This window comes from Solea solea, chromosome 1, assembly GCF_958295425.1.
Source record: "Solea solea chromosome 1, fSolSol10.1, whole genome shotgun sequence".
Lineage (NCBI taxonomy): Eukaryota > Metazoa > Chordata > Actinopteri > Pleuronectiformes > Soleidae > Solea > Solea solea.
In genome coordinates, this window is record NC_081134.1 from 15,838,059 (window position 1) to 15,852,838 (window position 14,780).

Genomic DNA, 14,780 nt, shown 5'->3' on the forward strand with positions numbered 1-14,780 from the left:
CCCTCCAGCACTGCTGCTTTAATGCTTATTGAAGGTACATTGTGTACCTTCATATAGACATGATAGGGTGAGCAGATCAGGGATACAGTTCAGGCTTTTAAGTGTCTCATTTCTTATTCCATAGTATTTTTAGAGGGCGAAAAAAGAAAAATTGCTGCCTTTTTACGCATCAATTATACTCGCCATCCCTACTGAAATAGGGATTAGTTACATTTCAGTATTTTCTTGCACCATATTCTGGGGTGTGTACCCATTAGGGAAAGCAGGAAGAGTGCAAGGAGAGATAGGAATTAGGGGCAAAGGAAAATGGATGAGTGCAAAAGCTAAACTAAACCTGCCATTCAAGGAACACCCACATGACTTTGTGCAAAGAATGGTATTAACTCATATACTTCTTCCTAATTACAGTCAAATCTTCCTCTCGTGGAGAATTTTCTTCCTACAGGAGGAATATTAATTAGTAAGGAATGAAAATATGAGTGTGGCTTCCCTTTAACCAGAAAAAAAAACTCAAGTGCCTTCTTCAGTGACAGTGTGGGGAGTAACAGTCAGCCTCCCTCTTTATCCCTAGTGTGACACTGTGACTCCTTCTCAGCCTTCGTCTTTGTGGCACACATCCTCTAAATGACCTTCAGTCACATAGAACTGACTGGCTCTTTTCACCACGCCAGGCCATTTCTGTTCAACAGCACTGTTAAAACAAAGGATTTCCTTTTCTTTACCAGAAGGATATCTGAGTGAATGCAGCTAAATCTCATGTAATTACCATTTTGCCTCCCAATGATGGGTACTATTGTGCAGCATCAAGGGAGAAGTGGCTTTCCCTTTTTAAATGAAGAGATTGTGTCGGGGATGGGTACTCACTAAAATAACACACATGGTTTTCACCGCTCAAAGCTTGATGTAAATAACACTCTGTTTGGGAAAGCTACTCCTCCCTAAGATGATTTAGTATTCTTGTCCCTCTGTGTGAAAATGGGATGTGCTCTGCTGTAAAAAGAAAAAAAAAAGTGCTTTGGAATTGCTGTGTATCAGCAGTACAGACACAGTGTGTTTTTGTCCACATGATGGTGTCCGACCTCATGCTGTCTTACACTGCATGAAATATTAATTTCCTGATGTATGAAATTAGGCATTTCACATTACAGATCAAACTGTACAATTTAAGCTAATTGTCTTGACTTTCTTTTGGGTTTTCCTTGTGTGTACAAGCAGAGGGTGAAGTTAGTCAGTGACTCATGTCTCCCTCCACTCTCTCTCTCTCTCCCTCTCTCTCTCGTAGTGCCATGCGTGTGTTGCTATCCAAACTGCCGAGGCCTTGGATTGTAGATGAGAAGAAGGACGATGGTTACACCGCACTGCACCTGGCCGCCCTCAATAACCACGTGGAGGTGGCGGAGCTGTTAGTGCACCAGGTAACGTGTCTGAATACATGCAACTAATTTAAACACAACTTGACAACAGGTGCTCTTCGTGCACCTTTCCGCTTCCACTAATTACCTCAAAAGCATAGCTCCATCCGCTTAGCCTGCACTCCTACTACTGACTACAGAGCTTCCACTGCACTCCCCGCAGCCAGCAAGCTGTAGTGTAAGCTGCTATAACTGCCTTTTTTTATTTTTTTTTTTATTGAATCCATACGGTTCATGTGGCCTCCAGGGGTAATCTTTAGTGCTGCTGGGCCCTCATATACTCCTCCTTTTGCAATCATTGGTCTGTGCTCTTTTTTCCCCTTCTGAGATTGCAGGTTTAACTCCCTGAAGAGTAACACACGCAGGATTGTACGGAAGAAGTCACCTGACCAAGCAGGAACTGGGTTAATTAGGATGTGGTGCAAGGCACCAATGTTGCTGCAGCATACCAACGCATGAACGTTCGCGCTGTGCAAGCTTCCTTTCAGCAGGGACGGCCTTTTTCCCAAGTCCCTGCAATTGGCTAGATCGCAGTGATGGCTCAGCTTTCTATTCAGAAATTGCACCACACTATAAGGTGCACTGCAGATTCCCTGCAAGCCAGTCAGTCAGTCTGTATGTCTTATTACGAGGGGGATTTCACACACTACCTGATCACAATGCTTATCTTCCCTCCACATCTCCGCTGAAGTATTCGCAATTGGAAATGACAATCACATGTAGTGTCATTGTGGGGTGCATTTTCTCTTTCCCACTCTCTGGCTGATACTTTGTTTTTGGTCGGCCGGGTTGACAGAACGAGGCTTCTTTGAGGCACATAAACCCAGACACATGTGCTAAACAATGATTTCATTTTATTTGTCGGCATCCATCTGTTGTTAACAAGTGCACAAATTCCCTAATGTTTGTGTTTGTTTGCTTCTATCTTGTTCCCCCACTCCCAGGGTAGCGCCAGCTTAGACATCCAGAATGTCAACCAGCAGACAGCATTACACCTGGCAGTGGAACGCCAACACACCCAGATAGTACGGGTGAGTGTCATCTCTTCTTGCTTACACTCCCTTTTCTCATTTGTTCTCCTCCTTTTTCATTTCACTTCCACCACAAATTTAAGATCCTGCCTCTAGTTGTCTCTCTATCTGGACCTTAAATAGAGGGGAGAAGACTCGTATCAGAGCAGCAGCAGCAGCCGCCGCTACCGCACATTTAATTTACACAGTTGGATGTCCTGCAGTTGGAAGAGGTCCTGCTCACTGTGAAGACGAAATGCACTCGGAGGCTGTGTCTTGGTTAGAGTCATTTGGTGTAGTATTGGATTGAGATTGCCACGTTGCCATCTTGTGGACTTAAGAAAAAATGCATTCTATAATTGGGTAGTACAATACAGAGGCACTTCATTGTAAGCAGTAACCTTATAAATTGCCACTGTGGCATTTGCATTGTAGAGTTTTAATTAAATCATATTTTAAGTTGTTTTATGGTTGTTTTCAGAGCCTCTGCTTGGCTGCCTTCTTGTGTAACTCAGTTTATGTGATTCTCATAACAGCTGCTGGTGCGAGCAGAAGCCAAGCTGGATGTGCAGGACAAGGATGGGGACACACCACTTCACGAGGCACTGCGTCACCACACACTGTCCCAATTGCGACAGCTCCAAGATATGCAGGATGTCAGCAAAGTGGAGCCGTGGGAACCCTCAAAGAACACGGTAAGGCACTGCAGAGTTAAGGTGTTCAGACGTTGAAAATTGCCAAGAGATGCAATCAGCAATACAAACACATCAGCAAACTGGAAAATGTGACTTGCTTGTGGCTGCTGTCACACACAGAGTAGCATAGATGCAAAATCCGTTTTAAATTTGCTTAACCTGCATTATTTATGGCTCTTTTAAATGATGCCCGTTCCATTGTTTTTTTGATACATGCTTTCTTCCTATTAAGGGCCTCTCCTGTAAACAGGACAGGACACAATTGAATTTGAATTGAAATTGAACAGAATTTACCTGTGATTTCCATGTTTTTGAGTTGACCAAATTCCTGTCGTTAAAACCTATAAGACCATGAACATATTGCTCAAACCACAACAAAGAAAAGTCATTTTCCTAAAGCATGAGCTCAGCAAGTGGGCAGTCGCCTTCAAAAATATGTGTCATTGTTTGCCCTGACAGCAATTAACGTAAAGAGTATGATCATATCATGGCTGTCTGCGTCTATAATTATGGGAGAATGTGAATATGCTTGCCTTGTGGCAGTGTTCTGTAGGACTTGTAGTGTATACACACACCTGAATGATGATCAGTGTGTGTTTGGTGGCCTAGTGTGTGAAAAATGATGACGGATCACATCGAGATGGGAAGCTCAGTGCTCCTCAGTCCCCCGTCACCTGCATCACTGGACAGCTTAGTCTGCACCAGCCCATCATTTAGACAGCGGCCCCGACGCGAGCGGAGAGCAGTCAACCAGCTCACTGTCACCTTTTGACCAACCTGAATGAGTTCTTCTCTCTGTAGAGACCAACATGTCAGACGCGAACCATCTCCGCGTTAACACCACATCGCTTATACCTACAGGGGTGTGTTTAAGGCTAGAGGGCCCAGCTGCAGCAACAGCAACCCTTCCCTTCCTCATCTTTCTTCTCTTCTCCTCTCCTCCTCCTGTCATCCATCCATTCCCCCTTCCTTGCCCTCTCTGGTTCCTCAGCACAGCACAGGACTGGAACAGACAGACAGACAGCAGGCTCAGTTGTGAGATGTGCAGCTGGGTCGCTCTCTCGTACTCCCCACTCCCTCATCAAAATGAGAATTGAATTAGTCGGCCTGCTGGCTCCATCAGCAGGGACACAAAAACTACTGGTTGAAGACAATTAGACATGGAAGGCCCAAATTCCTAGAGAGCGAGGTTCTGAATTGGTGGAAGACTGAGTGAGACGATGAACTCTCACACAGAGAGAGATGTGAGACCATTAATTGGATTTTGGGTTGAGGTTAAGGAGGTTACGCTGCCTGACAGCCATGTTAAGTTATTCTTTGATTGGCTAATTAATAGTGATCGTACTGACTTCATCTGAATTAAGCTCTGAAGCTTTCTGAATGAGAGTAAAATCAGAGCAACTCAATCATCTTTCATTCTTTACTCTCTTTGGTGCCAGTGTGTTAAAATCCTGCTGTGTCTCTGATTCTGTGTTTTTTTTTTTTCTGTGTGGCTCTCTGCAGTTAATCATGGGCCTGGGCACCCAGGGGGCAGAGAAGAAGAGTGCAGCATCCATCGCCTGCTTCCTGGCAGCTAATGGAGCAGACCTGACCATTCGTAACAAGAAGGGCCAGTCCCCTCTAGACCTGTGTCCTGACCCCAGCCTCTGCAAAGCTCTTGCCAAATGTCACAAAGAAAAGAGCAGGTAAACATCGATTAAATGAACAGTTTGACATTTCGGGAAATACACTTAACTTGCTCTCTTGCCGAGCGTCAGACGAGGAGATCAATGTCATTTTTGTGTAAGTACCGTGAATTGAAAAGTGCCACCATGAGATGGTAAGCTTAACTGGAATAACATTTGCCCACACTTTAATGCTCAATATTTAATGAGTTATAACTCATTGTTCACCTATAGCAAAAATTAAACTGAAAAAAGTAGTTTTGCATACATTTTTGTATGGAATTTTAGTTTTTACACAACTTCTTTGACAAGTAGAAGAGATAGAGGTATAAGACTGTTTTGAATATTCACTCATCGCTAAAGTAAAACACACTTGAAATAGATGGAAGGACGATGGCACCCTCTCACAATAGCACTTACGAGACACTCAATAATGTCTTTCTATTTTTAATCTCTCATTGTTTCCCTGTGTCTTCTTTGCTCACTCCTGGCCTTTCTCACACTCACTGTGTTTTTTTTCTAAATTCTCATTGTCACAGTGTCCAGGTGGGCACCCGCAGCCCGTCTCTGAACAGCAACATCGAGTCACTGGAGGAGTGTATGGTGTGTTCTGACATGAAGAGAGACACGCTGTTCGGACCGTGCGGACACATCGCCACCTGCTCTCTCTGCTCCCCGCGTGTCAAAAAGTGTCTCATCTGCAAGGATCAGGTCCAGTCAAGAACCAAGGTAACAGCGACACAGCTATCATCTCTCCTACTTAAAGCAGGAACTTTGCAAGTCTGGTTGGGTTTTTTTCTCTACAGAGCGCCCCCTTGTGTCACTATCCTCCACCCCTGTCCTGGCCATGTGCATTTGTTTTCAATGGAGCCAAACGTCACTCATAAAAATGGTCGAGTAAACGTCTTTACAACAATTGCAAACATCGAGAGAGTGCAATAACACATGAATGCATGGAGAACATTGAGTTTATCCTAAATCCTAAAGATTAAGTGCAACAGCAAGAACACCAGGCCGGCATCCGTTTTGCACGCTTCTGTGTTTTTCAATTCTCGCCATTCGGAAAACGCCTGTCCAGTGTTTACTCGTGTGGTCCCCCGCTCGGTCAGACAGTCGTTCCCTCTTCCTCGCTTCCTCTGACAACTGTTTTCTCTGCTTCTTTTATGCCGACTCTGACATGATGAACGTCTAATGCCATCGTTGCCTCGATCTTATAGTACCAGTTTAGTGTGTGTGTGTGTAGTGCCATGAATCAATCAAACGTCAGTTTCTCGCGAGACCTCCTGGCACCGCATCGACAACCGTGATCTTTCGAGACTGATCTTCCACTAACAGACAGTAGGGGGGAGTGGAGACAACCCCCAGTCTTACTGCACCAAGCCACTTAACCATCACAATGACTCGGAAGCTGTTAAATTAGGGTAAAAATACTGCATCGTTCCACTTTACTACTGTGTTCCACTTTAAATAAATACTCAGATTACAAAACACTTTCACGCCCGTCTACCACATTTTGTGTCTAACTTTGTCCCTCCACAGATTGAGGAGTGTGTAGTCTGCTCTGACAAAAAGGCAGCCGTCTTGTTCCAGCCCTGTGGCCACATGTGCGCTTGTGAGAGTAAGTTGCACACATTTCCACTTAAACGTCTCGAATCTGGCGTCTTGTCTTTGGCCAGCATCTCTGTGTTACATGAGTTATATTCGGCACTGACCAGCATTCATGTTTCGTTCCCGCCAGACTGTGCCAGCCTCATGAAGAAATGCGTACAGTGTCGGGCTGTAGTAGAACGCCGCACTCCCTTCGTTCTGTGCTGTGGAGGGAAAGGTATGGAGGATGATGCCGCTGATGATGATGATGATGATGATGATGATGATGATGATGATGATGATGACCTTAGTGAGTGAATCTTCCACATGTTCCCTTTTAATCCCTTTACTTTTTTTTAGTTTCCTTTCTTATTTCTTCACTCTTAAAGACTTCCTGCTTTAGCCCCCTTTTGTCTTTTGTTTCGTTGCTGCTTGCTTATGCATTTTCTTCTTATGTTTGCATCACTGATATGTTGTTTTATTGTTGTTGTTTTTTGTCATCATATTGGACACCTAGAATGTCTAAAAATATACTCAAAAATATACATTTGACTCAATCAGACTTTCTAAAAGTTTTGCCACTGTTAGATCTAGCATGTTTTAGTCATTGCATCTATTTTGATCGTAGTAGTTGTAGCCTATATAGATATTGACTGTAGCAGACAGTGACTTCTCCAATGCTTAGTTGCCTAATGTGAATGTGAGAAAGTGATTTTGTGTTTCTAATTATGAGCTTAATGAGATCTCTGAAGCAATAAATGAAGTAAGTATGGCTGACTCGGCCTGAATAATACAGTGGGCCCTTTGTGCAGCAACCATTTTGGCAGGTCACAGTATAGAAAATCACAGGTGTAATGGCGTGTTTCCACCGGCTTGACTCGCCTCGGCACGACGCGTCATTTTGAGTTTCCACTAACGATAGTTCCTGGTACCTGGTACAGTGATGACTCCGCCCACGTTGAGTAGATAGGTACTATTTTATAGTGGAAAACCAACCTGAGGCAAGGCGAGCTGGGCCCATAGATGGAAAAGGGGCTTAAGTCATCGTATTAACAGTGGCTGAGTTCCATTTAGCTCCCTCAGTTTCAGGGTGCATGCTCGTTCACTGTCGCACTGTCCTGACTTACATGGACTGAACGGAGCCATTGTTAATGTGATCAGTCACACTTGTGCTTACCCTGCTGAAACATGTCAATATGGTTGCTGTGCAAGTGACCCATAATGTCACAAAACCTGTTGAGTAGGCATATGCTGAACCAGGGCTTCTGTTCCTGTTTGACTCCAAGGACTGGACAGCAGTTTTCATATTTATATTTTCAGACTGGTGGGGGAGAGTGGATGCTTATAAACTCATAGTAATCCACTTCTAATGTTAAGATCAAGAACGTCTCGTAAAAGCCTTATTCAACCGTAACCACTGTACAAACACACAAAACTCAATACTAAACTCATCATCATCAACGCGAGCCCTGGGCCTGTTTAGCATGATAATATGCCTACGAGTGACCAATGCAGCAGGTTTTTAATGTCCTCCTGTGGAGCCTTGTTTTGGTTTGTTACTTTTTAATGAATATAAATTCCATTGCGGTATGTAATATGTAATAGTGGAAGAAAAAAACAAAGGCGGCTTGCTTCCTATGGGGTTTTTTTTTTAAAGCAGCCTGGTTCAGCCTATCGCCAGGGCCTTGTACCGCTCCCCAGCCTGGGGTTTGAAACCCCTGTGTTTTACCACCCATTAATACATACTAATATCCACATTAATGGGGGAGAATTCCTCCCTAGTAGTGAGTTTCCACAACAGACAAGGACGCCATTCAGACTTGTTATTAACGTCAACGCAGGATCTGTAATCTGTAATTCTCTTACTAAACCTGCAGTTCCAAAGTAGAACCAAAGGAAATGTGATATTAAAGAGCTGTTTATTGATTAACTCAGACCCTCCGTATCACTATCATCACTGGAAGTGGAATCATTGTAATGACAGGTGTGTAAAGACAAACTTGTGATTGAATGTCCCAGGACAGATGTTAATACTTAGTCTTAAAGTCTTTAGTTTTAGCCATTCGGATGTTTCCGTCCAATGAATCGTGATGTAATATAGTGCGTAAGTGTATTTATTTTTTAGTTTTATTCACAATCCATCTTGTCTCCTGTTGAAGCAGTGTGCCCATATTTTTGGTGTTTCTCAGTAGTCGTCCCTGCTCTCGTGTTTTCCACATTTTATGTTGTGTTAAAAGGGAAACTGTTGCAAGTTCACTGACTTCATCTTTGCCCCTGTATTAATTATTTACATCTCTCCACATGTCGGTGTGTTGGCAAATCTCACACTCTGTCACAACCAGATGTGCGAACCCACACACACACACACACACATACACTCATGCAAGGGGCAGCATCCCAGTAACAAGCAAATTTCAATATTTTCAAAACCTCCCCCCCGAGCTTCTGCACTTAGGTACTTGGTTTAATAAAGAATCGCTTGAACCAGTGAGCACAGGTTTCAGAATCATGCATTAGCATTGGCTAAACGCAGAAAGAGAAAGAATCACTTGCTGCTACACAGATGTGTCTTTATTTCAATTTCCTTTCCTGATCTTTGTTTCCAACTCCTCTTTAGATTTTTTTTTCTCTGAACCTCCTTTAGAGGCTGTAGTGAGTAGTTTTGTCCACACATTCAGCAGCTGAGCTGCTGGTGAGGACAGCTCCTGCTATAAAACCTGGTTTATACTTTCTGTAGCGCATCCGGCGAGAAAATACTGGCACCAGAAATGACACGACTGCGACCCGCGTGCGAGAGGCCTCCGAAAGTTGTTTGCGGCACTCGGTCGCACACCCGAGTTTTCATTACCGCGTGTGCACAACGGACACGTCGTAGGAAAGACTGGCTGAATTTATTTGCCTTTTACAATCACCACTACAAGACCAGAGAGACACGGTAGCTTTTACTGGAGTAATTAGCAAAGGTAAGCTGTAGCAAACACTGGGAGACTTCCCAAATCGATCAGACATAGTTCTTACTGTTAAAATACAGTCTTATTCGATGCCTGTGGTGTGAAAACAAAAATCTAAAGTGTAAATAAAAGGTTTCCTTGCTACTGACCACTCAGGTCAGTAGCAATGAAAGATGTTATCTTGTTAACTTTCAGCGCATCTACAGACTAGTCTTTTACGCCACCTAGCTGTGTGGAGCATACTGTCGCGCGCCTAGTCTTCGACCATAAACGCGCGGATGTCCACGCAGAGGTGCCTCTCGCGTGAGTATAAACAAGGCTTAACAATGTGGTTATTCCCAGCAGGGAGCTCTAACACTTTGGCAGGGGGGTCGCAGGAGCTTCTCCAGCCCAACAATCTGGCACTAAGTTGGTGTAAGTATTACTTCCATGATCCCCTCCCTTATCAGAGCCTTGCTTTTTTAAGAGCTCCCCACAGTGCTGCCCTGGCCCCTGTTCCCTTCCCCTTTAACTCCCCCTCCCTTTCTCTCTCAGTCATGCACACACTGAACTATAGCTGAAGATCCATATGCCAAGAATCACACTGGAGATGATCACCGTTTCTGGCAGATGTTTGCAGCTAGCAGGGCCTCGGTCCAGCTGTTTATTGTTGAGCGCTCAAATATTACACCCCTGCAGTTTCACACCATTATTATACACATGCACCAAGTGCCAGAAACACTGCATGATGTTTTGTCCTTCACCAGTTTTTATTTCACGTCATTACAAAATGTGCATTTTCTAAAATGCAGACATTTTAAAAAGAAGCGACGCAGACACAGTTAAATCTTGCCAAACGTGATAAAATTGGTAGCGCATGTGTTTGTGATCTTGGCTTGTTTACAGAGCTCCTGTTTTAAAAAAAAAATAAAAATAAACAAGCTCTTCCAGCTTATTTCCAAATGGCAACATCGGTGTGGCTGCATTCCTGTTTTATTGGCAATATACTGTAGTTTATCATTATGAGGAAGTGATGTTTGATGAGGGCCGCCGGTGCAAAGTGTGTCTTTGTTCAGTCCCGCAGGCCAGTGACTCCTTTGTTTCTCAACTTGTCCATTGTGTTCAAACAGCCAGTGGAAACATCCCTGCCCTGCAGAGAGACAAGGACAACACCAACGTCAACGCTGACGTACAGAAGCTGCAGCAGCAGCTCCAAGACATTAAGGAGCAGGTAAAGCCAGAGTGCTCTGGAGGACAGAGGACAATGATGAGCGTGATCTATAGTTTTTTTTGAAAACTATTTAATATTTGTATCACATGATGCCTTCACATCACATGCCTTTTTTTTTTCTTTTTTTTTTTTGTTAAACGACCAATAAAATAAACTTCAGAGTTTAAATTTACAGTAATTAAAAATCTGATAAAACTAAAATATATATCGATATTATATCTAAATTATTAAACTAAGTATAATTACATTTTACAATCTGTTTGAATAAATTATATTGAATAAAATAAGGAAATACATTACGGTTAAAAAATACATGGAACTGTATATTTAAAAAAGTCACTCAATAACGCCTCTTATTATAGTTTCGTCATAGTTTTGTCATAGTTTCTAACACTAAATATCCTTCATTTAACAGTAAAAAGTCAAAGAAATAAAGCAAGTGTTATCAATACAGATCGTAAACAGTAGATATTTTATTTGAGTGTATTTATGGTGTATTGTCACTCTCCCTCAAGTCTAGCGAAACAGCCTGTGTGAGCCTTTATATCAGGATTTAGATCAGTAATATATATATCAAATGATATAAGAAGATATATTGTGATAAGGTTGTTTTTTTTTTTACTTTATCGCCCAGCCTGACCCAAAACGCCAAAATGAAACCCCGAAAATTGATTAGTAACAAAAATTTGCTGAAAGGGTTGAGTGTTGAACTTCTGCTTTATCCCCTAAGGTCTAAACTGCTGTCATTCAGTGTAAAATGTTGGTAACTACTTAGGTCTAGTTGCAGATTTATGGTTGATAGACTTGTCATTTTTCGACTATATGGTCCTAGCGTGACTCGACTCGACTCGCTTCGGCACCGTTATTTTGCTTTTCCATTAGCAATAGTTTCTGGTACTTGGTACTTTTTTTAGTACCTGCTCTGGCGAGGTTACAAGCGAGTTCTTAATATTTAATAGAAGAGTCTGGTGTACGTATTTCGCACCGGCAATCATGAGCATCACAAACCCTGCCGCTTCATTTAGAGTCCGCACTCCGGTCATGGATGACGATTCTGTGAACAAATCTTTTTAATTACCGTATTTTCCCGACTATATGTTGCACCGGAGTATTAGTCGCATTTGTCAAAAATTACATCATGAAGAGGAAAAAAAACATATAAGTCACATCGGTCTATAATTCGCATTTATTTCTGTGATGTCAAACGTGACGGGGGAATGCACGGAAACTGTCGACCTTGGCTTGGATGTCCGGTGGCAGTTTCATGGAGACATAACTGCACTATTGATAAGCCCCTATCAGCACAGCGCTGTTCAAGAACCCATTTGGGGACTCGTTCCTCCAGCTCTGGCCATCGCGCTTTCAGCCCGCCATTATCCTTCTTTGATTTTTTTCATAGAAGTGAGAGATACCTCTGCTTTTCGTCAGTCCCTGACGAGTTTTTCACTCACTCCAAACTCGATTACCGTTTTAGGGTGCATACTTCATAATTTGCGGTAGCAGCGCTCCATTGTCACATGTGTGGACAGTGCCCTCTTGTGGTCATAGATGACATAGGTTCTATATAAGTCGCTTCTAAATATGGCTGCCAAACTACAAAAAAACCCCGCAAATCATACTCGGAAAATACGGCAACTGATTCTAATGATTCAGTTGCACTGAAAACAACTGCTTCAGAAGTCACTAGTTTGTGTGTGTCATGTGTAAAACAAAGTCACGGAAGTTTCATGCAGCCGTGCAGTGATGACTCTCCCCACATTGAGTGCTGAGGCGAGCCGTGCTGAACCGAGGCGAGGTCGAGGCGAGGCGATACTATATAGTAGAAAAGTACACAGCTTCCACTGAGTGAAATGAAACAACCACTGTTCTAAAATGTGTGATTTTTTGAATGTTGAAAACACAACAAAATCTGACCGGTGCTGGTTGTTGTTCTTCATCTGTCTGCAGACCATGTGTCCAGTGTGTCTGGACCGACTGAAGAACATGATTTTCATGTGCGGCCACGGCACCTGCCAGCTGTGCGGGGACCGGATGAGCGAGTGCCCCATCTGCCGCAAGGCCATCGAGCGCCGCATCCTCCTCTATTAGATCCCCGCGCAGACTCTCTCACACTTCTCTTAAAGTTCACAGCAACCACACTTGCAAAGCTGCAACCACACCTGCCGCTACTGCTGCTGCTCCCGCTGCCGCCACCGCTGCTCCTCGACCATCGTCATGGCGCCCGAGTCAGCCAGCTAAGAACGTCCACAAATGTCTTAGTCTACACTACAAGTTCTCTCTTAATGGCTTATGTTCACACGGAATTTCTGTTACGAAACACTTCATCACTTCTGCTATGGTTTCCTTCCCGCGTGTCACTTTTTCCCCCCCCCCCTCTCATCGCTGCTCTCTTACTCTTTCTTACCCTCCACTTGTCATCCCTTACTTTGTTATTACTTGATGTGTAAAGCTTCTTTTCTGTGTTGAAATATTCAGACTCTTTGATATGAACTGAAGGGAGTCGGTCCTGTGCCGGGATCTGACCCTGAACAACTCTTGAGCACCAGAGTGAATTCACAAGCGTAGAAATGGTAATGTCGGTCTGTTACCTTTGGTGTAATGTTCTCGTCGATTTGTCCCTCTTAACGCCAGCTGGAGCAAAGTTTTATTGTATTTGTAAACCTTTTCTTCAAGGGTATTGCTATCAGACGCTCCTGATGTGGATTTTAAGTCATTACATTTTCATGTCAGTATGACAGCTTTGTGACACAGTTTTCGCCGTTTAAAGGGTTCAGCTGTTTGTTTTTAAGATTCATGTCTGTGTTCAGTTTGGCTGTTGTGACACTGTGTGCTGACGCCGTGCAGCCATGCCGTTCTCGCATCCGATGACCACGCGTTGGCGGTTTTGCACTAGAAAAGCTGAATCAGGGTAAAAAAAAGCAGTTTTTTCCACACTCACTTTCGGAGGTCCGCGTCTGTGCTCGGTGGTAAAACACGGAGCAGTCTGGCGGTCAGGTAGCACGCCACACCCCACTCTGTGTTTACCAAGCTGTAAGAAGAATGACCGGCGATGTCGCAACACCCCTTTTTGCTGCCCATTCAGGAGCCACCGTGTTGGGTTTCAAGACAAACACGCGAGCGTATTCAGCTTCTGTCCCTTGTTGTACACACAAATCCACACGATGCAAGCTTTTCCTGACACGTGCGTCACTTGTCAGTTGTTCTTGTGAAACTGTGTTGAGACCCGGTGTTATTGTCTGACAAAAAAAATAAATAAAATTCAATGAGCATTGCTAATTAACCATTGATTACTATGTGCCATTTGCTTCCACAAATCTACTGGTAAAACAACTTGTATGGGGATAAGGAGCTCTTTATCATATATCTTTTCTAGCTTCTTTTTTTTAATTTATGTGCATTCCCTTTCCCTCAAATCAACATTTACTCGGCCACAAAGTACAATCTGATGAAAATGTTGTAAATTATTTTGTATTGCTGCCCAAAAATAGGATCTCTAGGTATCACTGCCTTCCTGATATGTAGCCTCAAAATCTTTCAAACATTCTGCTTTGATATTAATGTTGAGATATGTTTGTGATGCGTTCTGTTGTTCTCTCTTTCTTTGTGTCTTTGCTTTTTTTTGTCGGCGGTAGCTTTTGTAGATAGAAAGATAGAAGCATTTTACTCTGTAAGGCTAACTTGTTTGTGTGGAACAGAAACAAAAGACTTTTCTGTTGTCTTGACGCGTCGAGTATCTTGTCACCAGTATTTTTTTTTCGTTTGGATGAAAGCTCATGATTTTTCTAAAGACAGAAAATTGCCTTTGCTCTTTTAAAAGGCAGTTGCCCATGTGGAGGTTGTCTTGCTTGCTCCGCTGAATGGGAATTTGCATCCGCAGGCATTTTTATCCCTTTCTCTCTCTTTTTAGGACTGAAAGCTACTTTTTTCTTGAGTACAGTTTTTCTTTCTTTTCACTGATAACACTTTAAGCTAGAAGCACTAATTTGCTTAATGGTAGTGTTGTCTTGTTATGGTTGTTATGGGAAAAAAAGAAAAAAGAAGCATATTTTGTATTTTACTTTCCATCCCTGTAATTGTCCTGTTGGAAAACCGTATCCGTGGTATTTTCTTTGGCATGAATGTTTGACATATGCAGTACGACATGTATCATGAAAACAGTTCGGTCTGTATTGCTAATAAGTGCTTTTAAAAACAACTGTATAGCTGGAATAAAGCTCTAAATGAACCATGAGACATTAAAAGTGCTGTTTG

At 43.0% G+C, this 14,780-nt stretch overlaps 1 protein-coding gene across 5 annotated transcripts in view; it reads left to right on the forward strand.

The window, feature by feature from the left end:
- mib1 (MIB E3 ubiquitin protein ligase 1) overlaps positions 1–14,760 on the forward strand; it is a 55,621-nt gene extending 40,861 nt beyond the window's left edge. Inside the window, exons 13-22 of one of the 5 annotated variants that reach the window (XM_058653067.1) lie at positions 1,283–1,415; positions 2,357–2,443; positions 2,959–3,117; positions 4,621–4,802; positions 5,321–5,510; positions 6,321–6,399; positions 6,520–6,678; positions 9,662–9,733; positions 10,429–10,529; positions 12,477–14,760. In XM_058653067.1, coding sequence (XP_058509050.1) covers positions 1,283–1,415; positions 2,357–2,443; positions 2,959–3,117; positions 4,621–4,802; positions 5,321–5,510; positions 6,321–6,399; positions 6,520–6,678; positions 9,662–9,733; positions 10,429–10,529; positions 12,477–12,617 — 1,303 coding nt within the window. In that variant the 3' untranslated portion in view covers positions 12,618–14,760. The other 4 variants (XM_058653154.1, XM_058653234.1, XM_058653309.1 and 1 more) reach the window with 4 other exon arrangements.
- Positions 14,761–14,780: the final 20 nt, after the last annotated feature.